This window comes from Paroedura picta, chromosome 3, assembly GCF_049243985.1.
Source record: "Paroedura picta isolate Pp20150507F chromosome 3, Ppicta_v3.0, whole genome shotgun sequence".
Taxonomy (NCBI): Eukaryota; Metazoa; Chordata; class Lepidosauria; order Squamata; family Gekkonidae; genus Paroedura; species Paroedura picta.
The window spans coordinates 104417480-104441698 of NC_135371.1; the positions used below are offsets into that span (position 1 = coordinate 104417480).

At 44.5% G+C, this 24219-nt stretch overlaps 2 protein-coding genes across 3 annotated transcripts; both read left to right on the forward strand.

Moving 5' to 3' along the window:
* Positions 1–57: 57 nt before the first annotated feature.
* Positions 58–14268, forward strand: EFCAB9 (EF-hand calcium binding domain 9). Of its 2 annotated transcripts, none has more exons than XM_077327057.1 (4): positions 58–552; positions 11634–11782; positions 13198–13374; positions 14072–14268. In XM_077327057.1, the coding sequence occupies exons 1-4, from the start codon at positions 531–533 to the stop codon at positions 14204–14206; spliced, it is 483 nt and encodes a 160-aa protein (XP_077183172.1). In that variant the 5' UTR covers positions 58–530; the 3' UTR covers positions 14207–14268. The 2 variants fall into 2 exon arrangements, with proteins under 2 accessions (XP_077183172.1, XP_077183171.1); XM_077327056.1 differs by lacking the exon at positions 58–552 and adding an exon at positions 9753–9946.
* Positions 14269–14404: 136 nt separating this feature from the next.
* LOC143832522 (uncharacterized) lies at positions 14405–17896 on the forward strand. The gene is made up of 2 exons (XM_077327058.1): positions 14405–15336; positions 16708–17896. Exons 1-2 carry the CDS (start codon positions 14940–14942, stop codon positions 16803–16805), a joined length of 495 nt encoding a protein of 164 aa, XP_077183173.1. The 5' UTR covers positions 14405–14939; the 3' UTR covers positions 16806–17896.
* The last annotated feature ends 6323 nt before the right edge of the window (positions 17897–24219 follow it).

Consider the following 24219-nt stretch of genomic DNA (forward strand, 5'->3'; position numbering starts at 1 on the left):
TGGACCCTCCCGGGCTCCTCGGGCTCCGCCCCAGTCCCAGCCCCAGCCCCAGCCCCAGCCCCAGCGCCGCGTCCCGCTGAGTCCGTTCCTGCCGGCAGGTCGGGCCCGAGAAGCCCCCGAAGCGAGCCCCGGCGCTTCTCTAAGCAGCCGCCCCCACCCCGTCCAGCCCCGCATCGCTCCTAAGGGGGCAAGGGAAGTGCAGTTTCCGTTTCCGAGTTCTTTTTTTCACGGCAATATTTTGGGGTCGGAAAGAAGACAGTCAGGAAGGGACCCAGCCCACTCTTCACCCTGAGGGAGCCCGATTGATTGGTTGCATTTTTAGCCCGCCACTCTCCGTAGACTCGAGGCGGGTCACAGCACATATAAAAACCCATTGACCCCCAGACCTCATAAAATAAGCAAAAAACCAAACCAAGGCATAACCCCTCCAGCAGCCACCACCTGCGTGCGTGAGTTCACTCTATGTTAGCGGGCAGCCGGAGCCCCGTAGATCTTAATCTGAACCAAAGACCTGGCAGAAGAGTAGGGGGATGCACTGTACACAAAATAAAGGTGGGTCTTTATATTTTTCTAATAGTAATGTATTTGGCAGGATGATTTCTGCTTGGGAAGAGAAGAGGTCAGTGGCCGCTGAGGAAAGTGTTAGGTCGAGGTGTGCTGATGATCCAATTTAAAACAAGTTCTTAATTTTGACTTGCAACAAAAGCTCCAGAGTTACAAAACGGAGAACACCCTATCCTGAAGTCTACTTCATTGACTATCGTCAAACCTTAGGAAAAGTTCCCTGTTAAACTCCACTAACTAACCAGGCTGTGAATGCCTAGTTTCATGCCTAAACATAGTTGTGGACTGCTAGCATATGGCCTAATATGATTTTAGCTGGCCTTAAATTAAAACGGGAGTTTGCCAATTGAGAGTCACTCCAGCTAATAAGAGTAGGGACCAGTAAATAAGAGAATTGCTAGAGCAACTCACTAGCATAGGTTATGTGGTAGTAAAGGTGGGATGGGGTGAGTACTAAGATGATCAGTTGGGCAGCTGGTGACTGTAATCTACTCTTTTTTTTTGTAGTCTTGCTTTTTTTCTCTTGCTCTTAGAGCTTTGTACTCCCTATTTAGCCGTGATGCTTTTGTTAACACTGCTCAATTTTCTCTGTTGTCACAGTGCAGTATTGCTACGTTTGCAGGTTGGCTTGCATGTTTTGCTAGGAGCCCTAATCCTGATTTGGGCCTAATGTATGGCAGCCCTTTTGTTGCCTGTGGCTGAGCTATTCCAGTATCTCAGTAGAAATTGCAAACTTACAATTAAGCAACTGGCTATACTAGAGTAGCGTAGAAACTTTCAGAATCTGTTTCCCAGACCTGTAAGCAGTTTTCTGCTGAGTGAAGCAGCATTGTATATATACCATAGGTAGAAAATGACCTTGAAGAACATCTTAATTGCATCAAACTTTCTGGGAGCATTTGCCAAAGGGCCAGGCTCAGTGGGGGGAAGAGGGAGGAGGAGGGCTGGAGCCTAGACTGGGCTGTCTCCTGCATGCCGCTCTGAGGGGAAAGACATTCTGGCTTTGGAAGTGAGTGGAGGAGCGAAAGGAAAAACAGGTGCTGGTGTCTCTGCCACATGTCTGAACAAATGTGAAGCCAGGAGGCAGAGTGAGTAGGGGATAGCAACCTCCCACCCCTTTCTCAGCCCATGAGGGAACAGAGGTAGTGGGAGGAGCAAAAGTACCCTCTGGAGGTTTGGGATACATCTTCTCTCGTAGGCCTTCCCTTCAGTCTGCCTCTTTCTGTGGGAAACTCAGGAGGGATGAAAGCTGGTGGTGCATGGATCTAGGAGAGCCAAGTTCAGACCCACTTCCTCCTGAGCCAGGACTCTGTCAGCGGCCCCCAACTTTTTTCAGGCCAGGGACCGATCCGCAAGGTGAGGGAGAGGGAGGCCCGGGCGCCGGCGCAAAGCTGATCACTCCTGGCTCAGCGTGCGCCGCACTGTGAGGGGGGAGAGGGAGGTGTAAGCACAGCGGCCGCAGGCGCATAGACGCACCTGCATGTTTGCACCTACCGGTGCCCGTGCCTCCCTTCCCCCCGCAGTGTGGCGCTCGCGATTGACTGATGAAGCGCTGCAGGGGGGAAGAGGGAGGCACCTCCTTCCCTCTGTTGCAGCCTGGTACCGAGTGTTTCATGGCCCGGTACCGGTCCACAGCCCGGGGGTTAGGGACCCCTGATCTAGATCAATCAGGGCTGGCAAATCCACCTGACCCACCTCACAGGGTTGTTTTTGTTGGGATTGGTGTAGTGGAGGGGGGAGTCCAGTATGTCTCGTTGAGACCCTCAGAGGAAGGCTGGGGGGGAAGAAAGAGCTCAGCTGCTGAGACTGGGTGTACAGTGGTAGGGTACTGTAAAGCTACCTTGTTTACTTGCAAGGAAGATGACTTATCTCCTAGAAGCACTATGTATACAAAAAGTAACTAATTTGTATGAAAATGTAAGATACCTCCCTTTATGGTATCCTCTGGGACAAAAACTAATTCATATGATTAAATACATGTATTTGATATTGTGATACAGATAAAGTATATATACAGGGGGGAAAAGGTTAAGATTTTTTTTCTTTCTAAGTAGAGTTGGAAGTCTTTTAAATCACATATTTATTTTTCTTTTCTTTTTTTCCTGTTACTATTTTTCTCTCTTCTTATATGTATTTGTTGTTCTATAATTTGTATGTAACTTTTTCTGTATTAATAAGATATTTTTTTGAAAAATTATTGGGGCTTTTGTGAGTTGCCCAGTAAATCCAGATTCCACTGCTTTTGATTGTATTTTAAGTAAAAAATAATATTGTTACTTGGGTTTGCCTGTGCCCTTTATAAAATTTATATTTATGGACTTAGTATTATATTTGTTTGTTTGTTTGTTTATATACCACCCTCCCCTGAGGCTCAGGGCGGTTTACATAAAACGTAGAAAATGATACATGAAACTTAGTTTTTCATAACAACAACAATTATATTAAAACTATAACAGAGATAACAGACTATAACAATGAGAACAGGTCCAGAGCAGAATGCTCTAGGAGGTAGGGAGCAGGGGCCCTGTAGATGTTGCTGGTTGCTCAGTCTCAACCAAATGCCTGGTGGAAGAACTCCCTTTTACAGGCCCTGTGGAACTGCTTTAGCTCCAACAGGGCCCTGATCTCCTCTGGGAGCTCATTCCACCAGATGGGGGCCAGGACAGAGAAGGCCAGACGGGCTTCTTTAGGGCCAGGGATCATTAGCCGATTGGTGGTGGCGGAGCATAAAGCTCTTTGAAGGGCAAAGGTAGGTAAGTGGTCCCTCAGGTACACTGGGCCCTGCTTGCGTATGGCCTAAAAGGTAATTACCAGAACCTTTAGCCTGATCTGGAATTCAAATGGTGACTGTTGCATAGATTACTGTGGCTAGGTGCTCCAGAGCCAGGTAGGGCAAAAGCCTAGCCCGGCAGATAGAGTCTTTTATGTCAGATCTGGTCTTTAAACAAATTAGTTTAACACTTCTTATAGTTTGCAAATGTGATGGCATCAAATAGGGACATCTAGAGGATAAAATTGGAATTGCAGAATTTCTTACAGAACTAATCTTCACAAATTTTTCTATGGTAAAGAGGTTTTTTGGGAGGACATATATCCCTGACTCTTTCCTGCTTTGAGTATTTGATATAGAACATTTCATTTGACTTGCATCAAATAAAGCTAATTTCATTTTTAAAATCTAATTCTCTCTCCTGGTTTGAAATTCTATACTTCAAAGTGAATTTCATAATTATAAGAGACTAGGGGCAAAGCCTGTTGTGTCCAAGAATACAACGGGCGCTAGAGCTTGACAGTGGGAAGAGGAAGGGGAGGAGTTGTCCAGTCTGTAAGGGCATGGGGTTGAATATGTGTGTTGTGTGGGAGGTTGTGGTGGCGTGGTGGCAAATGAGGGCATGGGTGTGGAGATATGGGTGTCAAGAACCTGTGGTTTGGAGTGTTCGTTGAGTGTGGGAGAAGACTGACCTTTGGGAATTGTGGCATAGTGGTTACAGATGAGCTTTCCAGAGTCATGTATTCAGATATGTGAAGGGAAAATCAGACTGGAGACTCTTCTTAGGGGAAGATTACATGGCAACCAATTCCCCCCAGTTCTGTGTCATTTCCCTTCTTGTGGGAATTAGGCCACAGACACCAAAATGCCCCTCTGCCCTAATACACATGGGGTAGTTCTCACCCCCCTTGGCAGCCCTACTGACCTCCTCTCCCTTTGGTGGTCAGGAGCAGACTGGCAGCCATTTCTCCAGATTGCCCCTGGCTGGATGGAATTTTGGTCTGTCCTGGTGAGGGGCCAATCCGCTTGTCAGTCCAGGGCCATGGGACCAATTGTTGCCCTTCCTCATCACGGACTGAGCCCACCCCAACACCCCTTACTGTTTTATTAAGAGGGAAAAGATGGTGTCTGCAATTAGAAGATTCACAACAGAATTCTGAAAATAAATCCTCTTAACGTTTAAAAACTGTGGACACTCTGAAGTGTCCAATATGGTTGTGTGCGTACACACCCCGCAAGGCAACATTTAAAACAAAATCTACATCACTATAAGCCATTTCATTTCATGACCCATAAAAACACCAATCAAAAGGGGATGGTCACTCAATTAATAGATTGTTGAAGTGAGCCTCAACTTGTGGGATGTCAAAACTAATCCCTAACCATTTCAGGCACAGGAAGAGAGGGAAAGTATTTCACAACAGCAGGAGGGCAGCACTGAAGCACTGCTACTTATGGCCACTATATTTGGAGAAATACAAAACGTGGCCTGAGGCATGATACCTGAATAGAGGCTTGGGGAGCAGGTGATGCTTCATCATATTGAACTAAGCCTGGAATCAAACTGGCAATCAGTGAGATCTCCTAAGGACTGGGGCCCGGATGTTACCTATAGTTTACACCTGATAGCAGATTCCCTGTTGCATTCTTCCAAGTCAGCCCCATGTGGCATGCAGTTAACTTGCTAGAGATGGCAAGAGCAGAGATCACCCTGATGGTCGAATCCTGCTTCTCACTCTGATGGTCGGATCCTGCCTCTCACTTAACAATGCCACATACTCTGGATGAGCTCTGGTCATCCAACTGGATATCTGGATCTAACAGCATCGTCTAGCTGGAAACTGCTCCTGTGAGAGGACTACAGTGTAACCTGGAAAAAGCTATATCTCAGATCCATGTTCAGCATCTTCGCCATCCAACAGTACATCAGTCTTAAACTGTTTTTTTTATTGGCTCTCATATTCTATTACTGTCTCCAGGTGCACATTAACAGCCTCCCTTCCTTCTCCTGCAAAGGAGACACAGTTGCATATAATCTGTATACTGGGGTTTATATTGGGTCCCATCTACAATAAATAGTTTGTTGTTGTTATGTGCGAAGTCGTGTCCGACCCATCGCGACCCCATGGACAATGATCCTCCAGGCCTTCCTGTCCTCTACCATTCCCCGGAGTCCATTTAAGTTTGCACCTACTGCTTCAGTGACTCCATCCATCCACCTCATTCTCTGTCGTCCCCTTCTTCTTTTGCCCTCGATCTCTCCCAGCATTAGGCTCTTCTCCAGGGAGTCCTTCCTTCTCATGAGGTGGCCAAAATATTTGAGTTTCATCTTCAGGATCTGGCCTTCTAAGGAGCAGTCAGGGCTGATCTCCTCTAGGACTGACTGGTTTGTTCGCCTTGCAGTCCAAGGGACTCGCAAGAGTCTTCTCCAGCACCAGAGTTCAAAAGCCTCAATTCTTTGACGCTCGGCCTTCCTTATGGTCCAACTTTCGCAGCCATACATTGCAACTGGGAAGACCATAGCCTTGACTAAACACACTTTTGTTGGCAGGGTGATGTCTCTGCTTTTTAGGATGCTGTCTAGATTTGCCATAGCTTTCCTCCCCAGGAGCAAGCGTCTTTTAATTTCTTTGCTGCAGTCCCCATCTGCAGTGATCTTGGAGCCCAGGAAAATAAAATCTGTCACTATCTCCATTTCTTCCCCTTCTATTTGCCAGGAATTGAGAGGGCCGGATGCCATGATCTTTGTTTTCTTGATGTTGAGTTTCAAGCCAACTTTGGCACTCTCCTCCTTCACCCGCATCAACAGGCTCTTTAGTTCCTCTTCACTTTCTGCCATTAGAGTGGTATCATCTGCATATCTGAGGTTGTTGATATTTCTCCCTGCAATCTTGATCCCAATTTGTGACTCCTCTAATCCCGCATTTCTCATGATGTGCTCTGCATACAAGTTAAATAGGCAAGGCGACAGTATACAGCCTTGCCGAACTCCTTTCTCAATTTTGAACCAGTCAGTGATTCCATGTTCAGTTCTCACTGTTGCTTCTTGACCTGCATATAAATTTCTCAAGAGACAAATAAGATGTTCTGGTATTCCCATCTCTTTAAGAACTTGCCACAATTTGTTGTGCTCCACACAATCAAAGGCTTTAGCATAGTCAATGAAGCAGAAGTAGACGTTCTTCTGGTACTCCCTAGCTTTCTCCATGATCCAGCGTATGTTGGCAATTTGATCTCTAGTTCCTCTGCCTCTTCGAAATCCTGCCTGTACTTCTGGAAGTTCTCGGTCCACATATTGCTGGAGCCTAGCTTGTAGGATTTTGAGCATAACTTTGCTAGCATGAGAAATTAGTGCGATGGTGCGGTAGTTTGAACATTCTTTGGCATTGCCCTTCTTTGGGATTGGAATGTAAACTGACCTTTTCCAATCCTGTGGCCATTGTTGAGTTTTCCAAATTTGCTGGCATATTGAGTGGAGCACTTTTACTGCATCGTCCTTTAAGATTTTGAATAGTTCAACTGGAATGCTGTCACTACCACTAGATTTATTGTTGCACATACTTCCTAAGGCCCATTTGACTTCACATTCCAGGATGTCTGGCTCCAGGTCAGTAACTACCCCATTGTGGTCATCAGGGATGTTAAGCTCGCTCTTGTATAGTTCTTCTGTATAATTTTGCCACCTTTGTTTGATCTCTTCTGCTTCTGTGAGGTCCCTACCATTTTGGTCCCTTATCATACCCATCTTTGCATGAAACGTTCTCTTCATATCTCCAATTTTCTTGAAAAGATCTCTGGTCCTCCCCATTCTATTGTTTTCTTCTATTTGTTTGCACTGTTCATTTAAGAAGGCATTCTTATCTCTTCTAGCTTTTCTCTGGAATTCTGCATTCAATTGGGTGTATCTTTCTCTTTCTCCCTTGCCTTTCACTTCCCTTCTCTCCTTAGCTATTTGTAAAGCTTCCTCAGACAGCCATTTTGATTTTTTGCATTTCTTTTTCTTTGGGATGGTTTTAGTTGCTACCTCTTGTACAATGTTGCGAACCTCCGTCCATAGTTCTTCAGGCACTCTGTCTATCAGATCTAATTCCTTAAATCTATTTGTCACCTTCACTGTGTATTCGTCAGGGATATGATTTAGTTCATACCTGAGTGGCCTAGTGCTTTTCCCTACTTTCTTCAATTTAAGCCTAAATTTTGCAACAAGAAGCTCATGATCTGAACCACAATCAGCTCCTGGTCTTGTTTTTATTGACTGGATAGAACTTTTCCATCTTTGGCTGCAGAGCACATAGTCAATCTGATTTCTGTGTTGACCGTCTGGTGATGTCCATGTGTAGAGTCGTCTCTTGGGTTGCTGGAAAAGGGTGTTTGCTATGACCATTGTATTCTCTTGACAAAATTCTACCAGCCTGTGCCCTGCTTCATTTTGTACTCCAAGGCCAAACTTGCCTGTTATCCCGGTTATCTTTTGGCTTCCTACTTTAGCATTCCAATCCCCCATGATGATAAGCACATCATTTTTGGGCGTTGCTTCTAGAAGGTGTTGTAGGGCTTCATAGAACTGATCAACTTCATCCTCTTCAGCAGCAGTGGTTGGGGCGTAGACCTGGATCACTGTGATGTTGAATGGTTTGCCTTGGATTCGAACTGAGATCATTCTGTCATTTTGGGGATTGTATCCCAAGACTGCTTTTCCTACTCTCTTATTGATTATGAATGCTACTCCATTTCTTCTGCGAGATTCTTGTCCACAGTAGTATACCTGATGGTCATCTGAATTAAATTCACCCATTCCTGTCCATTTTAGTTCACTGATTCCTAAAATGTCGATGTTCAGTCTTCTCATTTCTTGTTTAACCACGTCCAGCTTGCCTTGATTCATGGATCTGACGTTCCAGGTTCCTATGGAATAAAAATCTTTACAGCATCGGACTGTCTTTTCGCCACCAGTTACTTCCACAACTGAGCGTCCTTTCGGCTTTGGCCCAGCCGCTTCATTCATTCTGGCGCTACTCGTACTAGCCGTCTGCTCATCCCCAGTAGCATATTGGACACCTTCCGACCTGAGGGGCTCATCTTCCAGCGTCATATCGTTATGCCTATTGGAACTGTCCATAGAGTTTTCATGGCAAAGATACTGGAGTGGTTTGCCATTGCCTTCTCCAGTGGATCACCTTTTGTCAGAGCTCTCAGCTATGACCTGTCCGTCTTGGGTGGCCCTGCACGGCATAGCTCATAGCTTCACTGAACTACGCAAGCCCCCTTGCCACAACAAGGCAGCGATCCTTGAAGGGGGACAATAAATAGTTATATCTACAGAAATAAAGGGAATGTAAGTTTTGACTGCATTGCTCTGAACAGGACTTCTAGGTAGGTTGTTCTTGCAAATAGCTGTTTCCAAAAGATAGATAATATCAGAGGAAATGACTTCTGAATTTGAGGCATCTCCTTTGTTGAATAGAAAAATAACCTATTGTAACTTTTCTGATCATGAAGGATGAGCTATACTGTTAAGGCTAATCCCCTCTTGTGGTTTGTTGGGTTGTTTTGATATTTTTGTTCAGATTCTGAATGCTGAAAGCAGCTTTTTGTGCGTGGCCAATTCAGGGATGTACAATCAATTGAAAATTAGCAGTTCAATACTTAAACCTATAGATTTCAATGAGATGGTATCACAAATAAACTGGGGTGAAATGTGGCAACAGAATGTTCGGTAGTAATCAGTTCAGGTGAGTAGCTGTATTGGTTTGAAGCAGCAAAACAAAGTTTGAGTCCATTGGCACCTTTAAGGCCAATTAATTTTTATACAAGGCATAAGCTTGGGTGATTAGAACTGCCTTAATCAGTAGTGGAATAGGCTGCCTAAGGAGGTGGTGAGCTCCTCCTCACTGGCAGTCTTCAAGCAAAGGTTGGATACACACTTTTCTTGGATGCTTAGGATGCTTTGGGCTGATCCTGCGTTGAGCAGGGGGTTGGACTAGATGGCCTGCATGGCCCCTTCCAACTCTATGATTCTGTGATTCTGTGAATCCAATTTCAGCTGTAGTCACCCAGTTACTTATTATTATTATTATTATTATTATTATTAGATTTATTTCCTGCCTCTCCCGATAGGCTCAAGGCGGGTCACAACAACTTGAAACTTATGCATCTTGAATCTAACCCCACCTTTCTATATGTAATAGTTGAAGAAATTCTGTTTCACTGTAGCTGAAGAAGTGTGCTTAATTGGTATTAAAGGTGTGACTGGACTTAAAAGTTTATATTTTCCTTCCTTCCTTCCTTCCTTCCTTCCTTCCTTCCTTCCTTCCTTCATGGACAAAATATAAGATTTGCACACGTTTGGTGAAAGTCCACCCAGTTCCTCGTGTCGTAATGTTCTAATTCCAGAATGGAATTCTGTGACTATGATGCACATATCACCTTGACTAACTTCAAAGATCCACAAGTAAACACAGTTCATTATTGGCAAGATGAAACTGAAGCCGAAATGCTTTCTGCATTTTTTGTGCTTGGATAAAATATACTGCTTATTATCAGTCAGAAATGCCAGAGCACTGACATACTACTTTCACCTACTAGACGTTCATAGAAAGAATGCTTTGAATGGTAAGTGTGGTAGGCCATAGAGACATTCAAGATACTCACCCCCCTTCCCCAAATTGCAGAATCTCCTTGAGTCAGGGAGTTGCTACTGTCTGCCAGTACAGTAAGAAGGGGAGTTTTTAAGTACAATTGATTAGAATCTAAGAGATGGGAATCAATCACACCTGTGGTTTTAAAATGTCTCCAGCTAGGAAATCCAGGTATCACAGCAATTCAACAGGTTTTCACAGTAGATTAAGAGCTCAAATGAATTGGACTAAAGACCCATCTAGACCAATATTCTCTTTCCAGTTGTGGTGAAGCACCATTGAGTTTTGGCATTGCTGAAGAAACCATCCCGGGATCTGTGGGAGCCCACCAACTACTGCCCTGTCTTACGTTTAGTGTTTGTAGGAAAGATGGTGGAAAAAGCTGCTGCAGTCTGACAGCAGCATTCCTCCAAGAAGCTTCAGTCCTAGATCCAGCCCAATCAGGCATCATCGAGTTGGAAGGGATCTCAAGGGTCATCTAATCCAACCCCTTGCCAGTTTGGTGTGGTTAGGAGTGCGGACTTCTAATCTGGTGAGCCAGATTTGATTCTGCACTACCCCACATGCAGTCAGCTGGGTTACCTTGGGCTTGCCATGGCACTGATAAAACTGTTCTGACCGAGCAGTGATATCAGGGCTCTCTCAGCCTCACCCACCTCACAGGGTGTCGTCGTCGTCTTCCTCCTCTTCTTCCTCTTCTTCCTCTTCTTCTATCATGATGTTTTGTGGGCTTTGGTGAAATTTTCAGATTAAATGATGTCCTCAAGTTTTGTTGCTGGTTACAAGAACTATTAGCTGTAGGGTCACTTTCAGAGCCAGGATTGTCTAAAAACTCTTGGGCTCTATGAGAGAAAGCAAAACAAAAACAAAAACACCCCAAAACAACGCCATGATGTTCCAAGGGAATGTTCAAGGAAAGCAAATCCTGAACTGTTCATTTAAACAATCCCAATATGGAAAAGCAGATTTTAATATTATTGTGTCAGAATCTCATGATTGCTGCCATGGATTAATCTGTTCTTTAGTTGTATTGTAGCCATCTTGGTCTCTGTCTGTTTGCTAACCCTGAACTGTCTGCCCATGTATTCTTTTCAGTAACAAGCTGGTATTATCATTGTAAGTAGTAACACTGGATGCTCCAAGGTCAATGCTCTATATGTTATCATTGTCGGCACCTGGCTGCACCTGGCCAGGGAAGGCTTATTGTGTCTGTTAGTGTGTGAACAGCTTTGGCGGGGTAAGAACTGCGTTTTGAATTTGGAATTCAGATTCGGCTTTGAATGTCCTGGATAGAACTGCTTTCGAATAAAGGCTTGCTTTTTAAAGAAGCCGTTGTTTCAAGTCTGTCTTCCTGACATATTGCTGCATTTGCTTCCACAGTACTGGAGGAAATGGGGTGAGAAATTTTCTGCTGTGGCCCATTTTATACATATGTCTATGTATTTGATAAGTAATGTCAGCGAAGCAGCCTGGAGAGGAATTATGTCTTCAAGAGAAAATGTGTCTTCAATAATTTTTATACCATAGGCTTTGACTTTAGTCCTTGTATTTTTCTCTGCATGCATTACTGGAGTATACTTAGGACAGCTCTTATGAGTCACTTTGCACTTTGTGAACTAGTATTTTGGACTCACTGCTCCTAACTCCCTGTTATTTCACAGATCTACAATTTTACTTTTTTCTCCACTATGCGACTGACCTGAGCAAAGATGAGATCATGTTGGTGTTTGACTTGCTAGACTGGGATGGCAAAGGAGAGGTCGGCTTTGATGAGTTCTACATGCTGGTGTGCATTGTAATGTCCCATGAGGCAAGTTAAGATGGCTGGTGGGTGGCATGCTTGCAGTAGCCAAGAAAGCAAGCCATTATTTTCTAAACCAGTTTCAGGTGAGGGGGTAGAAGAAGCAGACTTATTCAAAGGTAGAAGAAGCTGGCTTCATTAGCAGTAAATACAAGTAACCACCATTAACACTGAAAGTGTCAAAAAAAAGTAAACTCAGTCCATTGGGTCTTCTTTGTCTGCATGATACAAACATGTTGAAAACTAATAGCACCAGAAGCTATACTGATAGTTCAGTATTTCTCCATCCGTTTTGTGCCTTTTTATTACAGTAGGTTTCTGTTGCAAAGCATCTTCTTTTATCAATATCTATAGCTTTGTCCTCTTCAAAGCAGAATCCGGGGTGGGGGTTGGGGGACAAGTGGGATTCAAAAAAGCAGGAAAGAAATGTAAACAAAATTCCCAATATGGCAACCAGGCCTATAGCAAGCTATGAAACCACCCTAAAATGGTGGGAGGGCTCCCTGAACATACGATAGAGACTGATGTGTGGGAAAATTACTGTGTGCAGAAAACCTCCCCAACAACCAAATAACTCCCTCCTAGCAATGGAAAAAAAAATTAACAACCAATTACTTAAGTAGAAACAACCACAGAATAACCCTATCATCTAATTAATCAATTAATCAATCAATTGCTAATCCTTAACAGGCCCGCGGACTAAATAATTCGCTAAGGCCTGGGGGGGGGAGGAGTTAGGGCGGGCTTTGTCCGTGATGAGGAAGGGGCCCAATTGGCCCCTTCCTCCGGACTGACAATTGCAGGGCCAATCGGCAGGCGCTTTGCGCCTGCCGATTGGCCTCTGCGATTGCCGCGATGCGTCAGAGCCGCCCGCACCACCACTAGCACCCGCTGTATCCAAGGTACAGCCGGATATATTACTAGTAAATCATAATTGACCGATTGTCTCTAATTAATTAACCTAAATTAAATAATCCTTAATTAATTTAAAACAGCCCAACTTTTCCATATTGATTCTATAGCCTACATAGTTTTCCTTTCCTCCATTTTATCATCACTGCCACTCTGTAAGACAGATTCAAGTGGGTATCCATGTTGGTCTGAAGTAGCACAACAAAACAAAATCAGAGTCCAGTGGCACCTTTAAGGCCAACAAAGATTTATTCAAGGCACTCGAGTGCTTGCACTCGAAAGCTCATGCCTTGAATAAATCTTTGTTGGTCTTAAAGGTGCCACTGGACTCTGTAGGATAGGTTAGGTTGAGAGTACATTACTAGCCCAAGCTCACCCAGCAAGCTCTCAAGACAGAGGGAAGATTTGCACCTGGGTCTCCTGGATCCTAGTTTAACATTCTAACCACTACACCAGCATGAATTGTGTGGAATATTGACACACACATATATACTTTTCTCTTTTGGGACCAGAACCACCTTGAAAAACAGTTCATGTATCGTCATTCTCATCTTGTGTTTGAACTGCTTGACATTGATGGAGGACACACAGTTGCGCTAGCTGAATTCAAAGCCACTCGCTTCCTATTCAACATTAAAGAAGAAGACCTGTCTCGCATATTCAAGGACTTTGATATCACTGGAGATGAGGTAAAGAGGAAGGGAGAGAGGGACCAACAAACGCAGGACTGCATGGGCTTTCTTGCTGATGCTGACTTGATTTTGTGTATCTATCTGCAACTTTCTGTGCCTTTGTTCTGCTTACATAAATTATTATTATTATTATTATTATTATTATTATTATTATTATTATTATTAGATTTATAGCCCGCCACTCCCTTGCGGCTCGTGGCGGGTAATGTAGTGGGGGTGATTTTTGCCAGTTTTGTACTTGAACTGTAGCCTCACTGATTCTGATGGTCCTCTCACCCTTAGGAGTAGCTTTTCAGGGAACGTTGAGCTGGAAGGGGGAGATATCAATTCCATAAGCTCCACAGCTTCATGATTCGTAGGGTCCTACCCAATGTTTCTGTTTTCAGCAAGGCAATCAGAGACTGTTAATTACGGAAGGTGATACAGAAAATCCAAAGGTTTCAGCTTCTTCATTTTCTAAGGATTGCAATGTGCAATTAGTGTACAAATGGCTCAGTACCTTATTTTTCTGTAGGTCCTTGTGACTATTCTGTACTACATCTTCAAGAAATACAGAGGGTCGGCCTGCCCCCCTTGACAATTAGACAGCAGAAAGGGAACTTGGGATGTGGGAGTCAGGGTTCTCCTTTAGATTTGCTTATATCGGCCATTGATATTTCCCTAAAATACTATTGTATTTTTTCTTCATTTTTAGCAGTTGAACTACAAGGAATTCAGGATGTTCACTATCTTCTGCATTGACAGACAACAGAGGAAGCAGAAGGAGAAACTTAAGCAGCAAGAGCTGGCTAATAAACTAGCAACTGACATGAAGAACACCAATGTATAATTACATACAGAAAAAAATATTCCCCCTTATAGCCAAAAAATTAAAATTTAAAAGAAACTTAACACTGTGAAGGAAAGGATAGCTTTGTGCTTTATGGCATCAGGGCAAAATGACACACATATCAAAGGATGACTGATAAAATATATCAGACACTGCAACCCTCCACCCCTCACTTAAAAATGGTCACAGGGCTTATTGAGGTCTGGTCTGGACACAGTCCCTGTCAGAATCATCAGAGACCTCTTGATGATACTTCATTCAGATGAAAGACTCATGCAGTCGAAGAAGATATATGTCATACTCAAACAAGTAGAAGTCAAGAATCAGATTTGACAAACTCTCCTTACTCTACAAACTGGAAGAAAAATGTTCCTAATTTAATGTAGCCAGTTATATTCATACAAACTGAAAATATAAAGGATTATTTTTCACATCTTTAAACCGCTCCTGTGGAGCGGATTAAATAATCGGCTAAGGGCACCTAAGGAGGGCCCTGTCCGTGATGAGGAAGGGTGCCGATAGGCCCCTTCCTCATGACTGACAATCGGAGGGCCCAATCGGCAGGCGCTGTGCACCTGCCGATTAGCCCCTCCGATTGTCAGTCCGGCGGCAAGGGACCAATCGCGTCCCTTGCTGCCGGACTGACCAGTTGGGAGGAAGCGCCTCCCAAAAAGCCCCCTCGCACGTCCACCGAGTTTGGACGACCTCCCCCATTTCTTCCCTAGCCACCAAGATGGCCACCCGTCCCCCCCAGCCGACAGCCCGTTCCACCGCGGAGATGCGCCGCCAGCAGCCGGCGAGCACACGGCCTGGCTCACTCCCCCCACGATCGCCGCCACAGCCACCGGAGGACCGCTGCCGCCCACTCTGTCCCGGCTCGCCCTCACGCCTTCGGCACCACCGCCAGCTGCCCGCTGCCATCTTCTCTGTCGCCGTCTACAGCTGCGCCGGTCTGCGCCATGGACGAGTCGCCGCGGCAACTGACCCCAACAAGCAACGTGCCCCAGAGCCCGCGAAAAGGATGCCCGCCAGCCGTGCCGCCACCAACGGGCAGCCGCCCACCAACCTCTCTCCCAGCGCCCGCTGCAAACCGCCCGCGGACGTCTCCTCCCTCACCCCGACAACCACAGGTAGGCGCCGCCACGCACACACCGCTAGACACGAAGACGGCCCGCCTCGCACACGCGCCGGTGGCGCGGGGGGAGGGCTCCCTAAGGCTCCTACCAGCCCCGGGAACGGTCTGCCGCCCGCTAGCGCCCGCTGCATTTCAAGAGCAGTGGGCTTGATTACTAGTTCTAAAATATTATCCACAGACCAAACACCTCCTGTGAGGTCATTCAGGGTGCACTGCATGTGGAATGCGGAGGCCTGCATGGACTAAATAACATGGTTTGAAAGCAATTACAGTCACCTCACTTTGTAGGTCTCCCAGTTCTATCAGTTTCTTGCACTTTGCACATAAAGGCCCATGAGAATTTGCTGCACCTACTTTGGCACCCATCATTTTACTTTAACCTGGGTGCCTGTCACTTTGAAGCTTTCCCAGCTTAGCAGTTTTCCACATGGGTTTTCCCCACCCATTGTGTCTTCATCCCCCAATTTTGGCACACATTTAGTTTTCATTCCCCTTGTTTCTCGCCCAGTTGGAAAACACTTCTACCCCAGTTCTTTTCTGGAAACTGATTTTGAGCTAGCTTTATTGTCATGTGTAATGTTTTTCTACTTTTTGATGATAGGACTGTTATCATTGGCAAACTATCTCCTTTTCTCCCCTCACCCTGAAGGCAAAAACAATGGCCCTAAAATATCACTAAAATGTGGTGTTACAATAATAGTTGAAGCATGTTCTCTGAATTCCTAGATTTCATAAAAAATGTAAACTCTAGTCTCTTCCCTCATTAATATACACCTTTTTCCTTATATCTCCACAAAGATGCTATAGACTTTTTTTTTAAGCTGGAAGTATCTGCTTAACTATCATTATAACACTGTATTGATACTTTAGGGTGTTTTTTAAAAATGACGGTACTGGGATGTTCCAGTTACAACAACACCTTCCCTTGAAAATCTTCATTATTTAAGGCACATGTGGAAAAAAGTAAACTGACTTCTCAACTGTGAAAATGCAGAGGGAGGGCATTAATGTGGAAGAGCCATGCCTATACCAATGCCAATGCTTGTATTTTGACTGCCAAGAGAATTAGAAGACAAGGGTGTGGAAAAGCCCTTATGCCTCATACTTTCCAAGAATAGTAATTTGAAGACCCAAATGTGAAAAGTTCTTTCCCCAACATGCCATGGATGTGGAAAGTACTGTTAGGTTAACACTCATGACTTCTGTGCACTATGCATGAAGAAATCAGACAGGGCCGTTCCGCACCAGGATCTATATGGCAAATTGGTTGCGAGATGAAAAAATGCCATTTTAAATTGTGGAATTCGTCGTTATGCACACCTGGCTTTGTAGTGGAATGCAGTTGCGTTTCTATCGTTTCCCACAGGTTTCCGGTCTTGGCAAAAATCGCTAGCCAGGAAGCGATATTACCGAGCTCGTCCTGCCCCTGGCCATCAAGCAGCCGATTGGCGGCCGTTATCATGATCCCAAAAAGCCCCTTTCCCTTTAAGGAAGTTAAAAAAAAAACACACGTTGCAACGAATCTGCGTAGATTTGTTGCAACGGAGAGACCCACCTAGGTAGCAGGTGGTGTTTGAGCTGCCGTTTCATCGTTGCCACGCTCCCCCCGAGTGAAAAAAAAATTACCCCTCCCGGCACGGGCGCGATTTTCATCCGAAAATACAGTGAAAAATAAAGGGAAAATAAATCAGCAAACGGGGCTGTGAGTTGTTTTGTGCTTGGTGACTTAAAACAGCTCTGCAGCCAGGGAAGCCTCGCTGGGTAAACGAAGGCTCGCCAGTGCATTGATCTCCGCTCGCTCGGAGAAAAACAAATGGTGATCGCTTTGCTGGAAGATCAGAGGAGAGAGCTAGGGGGAGGGACTTTGCAGAAACCGCAACAATGGTAACGCACAGAACTTTCCCGCTAGTGTTGCAGATTGGTTGCAAGAGTGTACCGCTTTTTGGGATTTCCCTGAAAGCGCTACAACGAAGCGCTTTTTGCGGATCGGTTTCAGGAATGTTGCAGATTGTCAACGACGTTGTACATAACAGCAAAACTGTAGCGATTTCAATTTGTAACCATTGCGCTATTTTGGACGAGTGTGGAATGGCGCACACTATCCCAGTGGAAGTCCTAGAGAAATGGCAAGAAAGAGACATGCAGAACAGCAGATCGATCTATGGCCCAAGTGGATTTTTGCAGTCACCCATTTGGAACACTGCAAAGGCCCCCTTATTGCCCTTTGAAGGAATCTTGGCTTGGAACCAGAGGAGCATTTTTAAAACATTCTTTATATGGCCCTGGTGTCCATACACTTAGCTCAGCATTTATATTTTAAGAAGATTCCTTTTGTGAAAGAACATAAATTGATTTGACTATCACATGCAGAACAGAAAGAATAAAATGTCTTTTGTTTTCAACATGCCTCCTTGAAATCTCTATGGGACCAACAGCAGCAGTTGTCTACTTTCTTTTTCACAAAAAGAATCTTAAAATATAAATGCTGAGTGAGCCATACCATAGAAACAGCTATAGCTGGATTCTCTGTTGCGCCCAACTCATGGCAGAGGTTAGCCAGGAAATTACTGGAAGAGAATGAGAGCAGTCAGAGTCACACAAAGTAAAAATACTGCTGGTTGTGTTTTTGGGGGGCTCTGTGGCCGTGATCTGGTAGATTTAGTCCCTGACATGTTGCCTGGCATCCTCACAGGCAAGACACAGCAAGATGGGAATCTCTGTGTTAAAGTGTGGATGAATGGAAACTGTGAACAGTTGCTGGGCATTTCACACACTCAACTCTACCCTTTCTCAACTTTTTTTTTCTGTTGAGAAACCCCTGAAACATTCTTCAGTCTTTGAGAAACCCCAGAAGTAGTGCAATTGTTCAGAATATGTTTAGGAAGCATAGCTGTGTACATGCCCATCTGGGGGCCCTCCCCTTCTAGGCCAAAGAACCATTTTGGAAAGGGTGGGTGGGTCGACATGACCATATATGGTCAATATCACCCAATAAGAGTTTAACAGAATTTAAAATGAATTAACTCCCATCCATTTGGGAAACCCTTCCAGGGCCATCATGAAACCCCAGAGTTTCATGAACCCCTGTTTGAGAAAGCCTGCTCTTTGGCACAAAGAGATTCCCATCTTGCTGTGTCCTATCTCTGAAGATGCCATCCAGTTATTGGCAAAATGTCAGGGACTAAAGAAACCAAGTGAGGGGTGGTATAAAAGTCAAACAAAACCAACAGCAACCAGTTGACCCTGGCCATGAAAGCCTTTGATCAATTTACTGCTACTTTGCCTGGTTGAGGCATTTGCTACTTAAAAAGTATTACATTCAAATTTGGTCCAACACTAGGCATATTTTAGTATACTAAAACATGAATCCAGAAAAAAATAATTTTAATTTTGCAGTTTTGTGTAGATACCTTGGACTCAAAAGCAGGGCTAATTCCATTCTTTTAAACTCCAAATTAAGACTTTCTAGGAGAAAATTTACTGCACAAAATCTAATTTTCAAGACACAGCAAGCCAAAGACACCAAGGCACAGATTCATCTTGATGTATGCTGCCCTTCTCACGTAACTGCAAGGATTTAGAATCTGAATATAAAAAGGAATTACCTCTGCCTCTACATCAAAAGTCTCCATTTTGATTTGAATTGTTAATTGAAGGTTGACATCAGTCTAACTGTTGTAGAGCTGATTATTTTGGTGAATTTGCTGCATCAGAAATTTGTCCATCTATCATATTAAGTCTAATGCTGCTGGTCTATGACCTTCAACTTACACATTCTTTGAGAAAAGAAGCAATAATTTAAGTGTTCTGCTGGTGCTCCGTAAATTATGATTTGACAAATACATGGTACAGATTGACATTGTGTATCTGATAAAACTACAATATCTGAAATGCACACACTGAGCACCTTTTTCAAACCTGGTACATCTGGCTGTTTCTGTATAGGTTATTTGCCACCATCTGAACATCACTGGGAAGTAGGATTTCCCTCCCCACTTTCCCCCAGCATCATGGTACATTCATGCTCTTTCCAGGGGTTTGTTGGCTTTACATCTATCTTTCCCAAACCCGCTTTGCTACAAAATTTGAGAAAAACTGCAGCAAAGTCTCAGTGACTTTCCATGTGAACGGGAAAGTTTAGATTTTCCTGATCCTACCCACGTCAGCTATTTTCGAAAGCAAATTCCCCTTCCCACCACCAGCAGTTTTTTTTTAAAGACTACTGAATGTTGTCACATCTTTAGAATGTTTAATAAGTTTCTTGAATTCTCAGTTTTCAGTTTTAAAAGCCTAAATCCCCATTTGTTGTAGCAGTTCAAGGAGAAAGACATATCTCTTCATAAGAGGCTGGAGAATTGAAAAAGTCCTGGTGTGGGCTGGAATGGCCATTGCTGGGATACTAGAGCACAGAAATCTGCCATGTGGAAGACCTGTTGCCACTGCACTGTATTGGCAGCTAAAAAAACAATAGGAAAATTGTGCACTTATTTAAATCATTTATACCCTACCTTTCTCCCCAATGGGGACCCAAAGCTGCTTTTCAAGTTCTCATTTTACCCTCACAACAACTCTTTGAAGGATGTATTTCTGGCCCAAGTATGATTGGCCCAAGGTCACCCAGTGAGCTTTGATGGTATGAGTGGGGTTTCAAACCCTGGGACTCCCAGATATTAGTTCAACACTATTAACTGCTACAGCACACTGGCTTTCTATCTCTGTGTGGAAAACATTAGTGCTATGTACACTATGTTCAACAATGACTTCAGTACCAGGATGATCTTGACTCGAGAACTGGTCTAAACTGAATAAAATGGAATTCAATAGGGACAAATGTAAAGTTGTCCTACATTTCCTACATTTAGGTAGGAAAAGTCATCAACACCAATATAGGATGGGGGATACTTGTCTTGGCAGTAGTAAGTGCAAAAAGGATCTAGGAGTCTTAGTGGACCATACATTGAACATGAGTCCGCAGTGTGACTCAGTGGCTAAAAAGGCAAATGGGATTTTGGGCTGTATCAAATGGAGTATCGAGTCCAGATCACAGGAGGTGATGGTACCGCTTTACTCTGCTCTGGTTCAGCCTCACTTGGAGTACTGTGTTCAGTTTTGGGCCCTCCAGTTGAAGAGGGATATAGACAAACTGGAGCGTGTCCAGAGGAGGGCGACAAAGATGTGAAGAATTTTGAGACCAAGATGTATGAGGAAAGGTTGGGGAAGCTTGGTCTGTTTAGCCTGGAGAGGAGACAACTGAGAGGGGTTCTGATACCTCTTCAAGTATTTAAAAGGGTGCAATGTAGAGGATGGAGCAGCGTTGTTCTCTCTTGCCCCAGAGGGATGGACCAGAACCAATGGGATGAAATTAATTCAAAAGAAATTCCGTCTAAATGTCCGGAAGATGTTCCTGAGAGTTTGAGCGGTTTCTCAGTGGAACAGGCTTCCTTGGGTGATGGTGGGTTCTCCATCTTTGGAAATTTTAAAACAGAAGCTGGATAGCCATCTGATGGAGAGGCTGATTCTGGGGGGTGGCCGGTTAGTGGATGTATGATAGGGTTGCGAGTGTCCTGCATAGACTAGATGACCTAGGAGGTACCTTCAAACTCTATATTTTATATTTCAATCATCAGAAAGGCCAAAGCTGAGAGTGAGCTAAGATTGGCCAGGGAAGCCCATTGTAACAAGAAAAGATTTTTCAGTTACGTGAGGAGCAAACGTAAAGTAAAGGAGGCAATAGGCCCGCTGTTGGGTGCGGATGGACAAACTCTAACGAAAGATGCAGAGAAAGCAGAAAGGCTTAGTGCCTATTTTACATCTGTTTTTTCCCACAGGTCAAAGTGTTTAGGCACATCTAGAGATGGCTGTAGCCAAAGGATAGTGTCTGGGTGGCAGGTTAACATGGATAGAGAGGTGGTCGAGAGGCATTTAGCTGCACTGGATGAGTTCAAATCCCCTGGTCCGGATGAAATGCACCCGAGAGTACTCAAAGAACTTTCCAGAGAACTTGCACAGCCCTTGTCCATCATCTTCGGAACCTCTTTAAGGACTGGAGATGTCCCGGAGGACTGGAAAAGAGCAAACGTTATTCCGATCTTCAAAAAAGGGAGGAAGGATGACCCGGGAAACTACAGACCAGTGAGTCTGACCTCTGTTGTGGGGAAGATAATGGAGCAGATATTAAAGGGAGCGATCTGCAAACATCTGGAGGACAATTTGGTGATCCAAGGAAGTCAGCATGGATTTGTCTCCAACAGGTCCTGCCAGACCAACCTAGTTTCCTTTTTTGACCAAGTAACAGGTTTGCTGGATCGGGGAAATTCGGTTGATGTCATTTACTTGGATTTTAGTAAAGCTTTTGACAAGGTTCCCCATGATGTTCTGATGGATAAGTTGAAGGACTGCAATCTGGATTTTCAGATCGTTAGGTGGATAGGGAATTGGTTAGAGAACCGCACTCAAAGAGTTGTTGTCAATGGTGTTTCATCAGACTGGAGAGAGGTGAGTAGCGGGGTACCTCAGGGTTCGGTGCTCGGCCCGGTACTTTTTAACATATTTATGAATGATCTAGATGAGGGGGTGGAGGGACTACTCATCAAGTTTGCAGATGACACCAAATTGGGAGGACTGGCAAATACTCCGGAAGATAGAGACAGAGTTCAACGAGATCTGAACACAATGGAAAAATGGGCAAATGAGAACAAGATGCTATTTAATAAAGATAAGTGTAAAGTTCTGCATCTGGGTCAGAAAAATGAAAAGCATGCCTACTGGATGGGGGATACGCTTCTAGGTAGCACTGTGTGTGAACGAGACCTTGGGGTACTTGTGGATTGTAAACTAAACATGAGCAGGCAGTGTGATGCAGCGGTAAAAAAGGCAAATGCCATTTTGGGCTGTATCAACAGAGCCATCACATCAAAATCACAAGATGTCATAGTCCCATTGTATACGGCACTGGTCAGACCACACCTGGAGTACTGTGTGCAGTTCTAGAGGCCTCACTTCAAGAAGGACATCGATAAAATTGAAAGGGTACAGAGGAGAGCGACGAAGATGATCTGGGGCCAAGGGACCAAGCCCTATGAAGATAGGTTGAGGGACTTGGGAATGTTCAGCCTGGAGAAAAGGAGGTTGAGAGGGGACATGATAGCCCTCTTTAAGTATTTGAAAGGTTGTCACTTGGAGGAGGGCAGGATGCTGTTTCTGCTGGCTGCAGAGGAAAGGACACGCAGTAATGTGTTTAAACTTCAAGTACAACGATATAGGCTAGATATCAGGAAAAAGTTTTTCTCAGTCAGAGTAGTTCAGCAGTGGAATAGGCTGCCTAAGGAGGTGGTGAGCTCCCCCTCACTGGCAGTCTTCAAGCAAAGGTTGGATACACACTTTTCTTGGATGCTTTAGGATGCTTAGGGCTAATCCTGCGTTGAGCAGGGGGTTGGACTAGATGGCCTGTATGGCCCCTTCCAACTCTATGATTCTATGATTCTATGATTCTATGATTCTATGATTCTAACAATATTAATAAGGGCAACATATACCCATGAAAACCATAGCCCTAAGTAATCTTATTACCTCCTGGTTTATTCTACAGGGGCTTAAATGGTGTCAAAGTCAAAGCACCTTTATTGGCATAACTATAACAAGCACTTGTGTTAAAAGACAAGGTATTTCAAACCCCAGTTCATTTGAGAGTTTTGATCTGATAAGAGAAACTGCACTATTGTTGAGGGATCATGAATCTTGTCATCTCTTGTTTAACCACGTCTAGCTTGCCTTGATTCATGGATCTGATGTTCCAGTTTCCTATGGAATAAAAGTCTTTACAGCATTGGACTGTCTTTTCACCTCCAGTTCCCTCCACTTTGGCCCAGTCGCTTCATTCATTCTGGTGCTACTCGTACTAGCCATCTGCTCATCCCCAGTAGCATATTGGACATCTTCTGACCTGAGGGGCTCTTCTGGCGTCATATCGTTTTGCCTTTTTGGACTGTCCATAGAGTTTATATGGCAAAGATACTTGAGTGGTTTGCCATTTCCTTCTCCAGTGGATCACCTTTTGTTAGAGCTCTCTGATATGTCTTGGGTGGCTCTGCACGACATAGCTCATAGCTATGCAAGCCCCTTTGCCATGACAAGGCAGCAATCCTTGAAGGGGCTTCAAACACTGTAAGTTATAATTCAAATTTCCATCAACTGCAAAACATTTTTAGGTACTATCCCCCACCTCCTGTAATTGGCATATTGCAGCCCTCCAGCCACAGCCACCATCTATGCCAGCTGTCCCCAACCCCCAGTCCGGGGACCTTTACCAGTCCGTGGATCAGGTGGTACTGGGCCGCGGCTCCTCCTCCTCCTCCCTGGCTGCTGCCTCTGGGGCTGCCCTGCTACTCTTCTGCCAGTTCACCTTTGGTGCTCTCCGACGGGAAAGCAAGCGGAACAGGAGCTCAGGTGGTAGCGGCGTCCCTCAGCAAAAGATCCCCCCCCCGGGCCTCAGTAGAATTGTCAAGCATTGACCCGTCACCGGTGATAAAAAGGTTGGGGACCAGTGTTCTAAGCCCATTCTCTTTTCCAACCACTTGTAGAGATCTTCTCGTGTGAGCTGGGGTTTTTTCTGGTGTTTTCTCTTCAACCTCGGTTGGTCCTCTTCAGTCCACAGTTATTCTGTCTTCAGGTCTGGTCCTATTATTAAAGTGTCCTGCCATTATGTAATTAAGACCAGTTCCAGTCATGTGGTCTTTCAAGTGGGCCCACAGTGTTCTTTTGTCCCTATCATTAATTGGGGTGTATACTGTGTACAAGTGAAATCTGGCTTTTCCTCTCTTTATCCTCCTGCTTTTGAAATCCAGATCTACAATAAGCAAGCATCCGGGTATCACCTCGA

Bases quoted from the DNA above. Each gene is read 5' to 3' on its own strand.
- EFCAB9 (XM_077327056.1), top strand. From the start codon at position 9,811: ATGAAACTGAAGCCGAAATGCTTTCTGCATTTTTTGTGCTTGGATAAA. The intron at 9,947-11,633 runs GTAAGTGTGGTA...GTTATTTCACAG, and splicing joins TAGAAAGAATGCTTTGAATG to ATCTACAATTTTACTTTTTT. The intron at 13,375-14,071 runs GTAAAGAGGAAG...CTTCATTTTTAG, and splicing joins TTGATATCACTGGAGATGAG to CAGTTGAACTACAAGGAATT.
- LOC143832522 (XM_077327058.1), top strand. From the start codon at position 14,940: ATGGCCACCCGTCCCCCCCAGCCGACAGCCCGTTCCACCGCGGAGATG. The intron at 15,337-16,707 runs GTAGGCGCCGCC...CGTTTCCCACAG, and splicing joins CCTCACCCCGACAACCACAG to GTTTCCGGTCTTGGCAAAAA.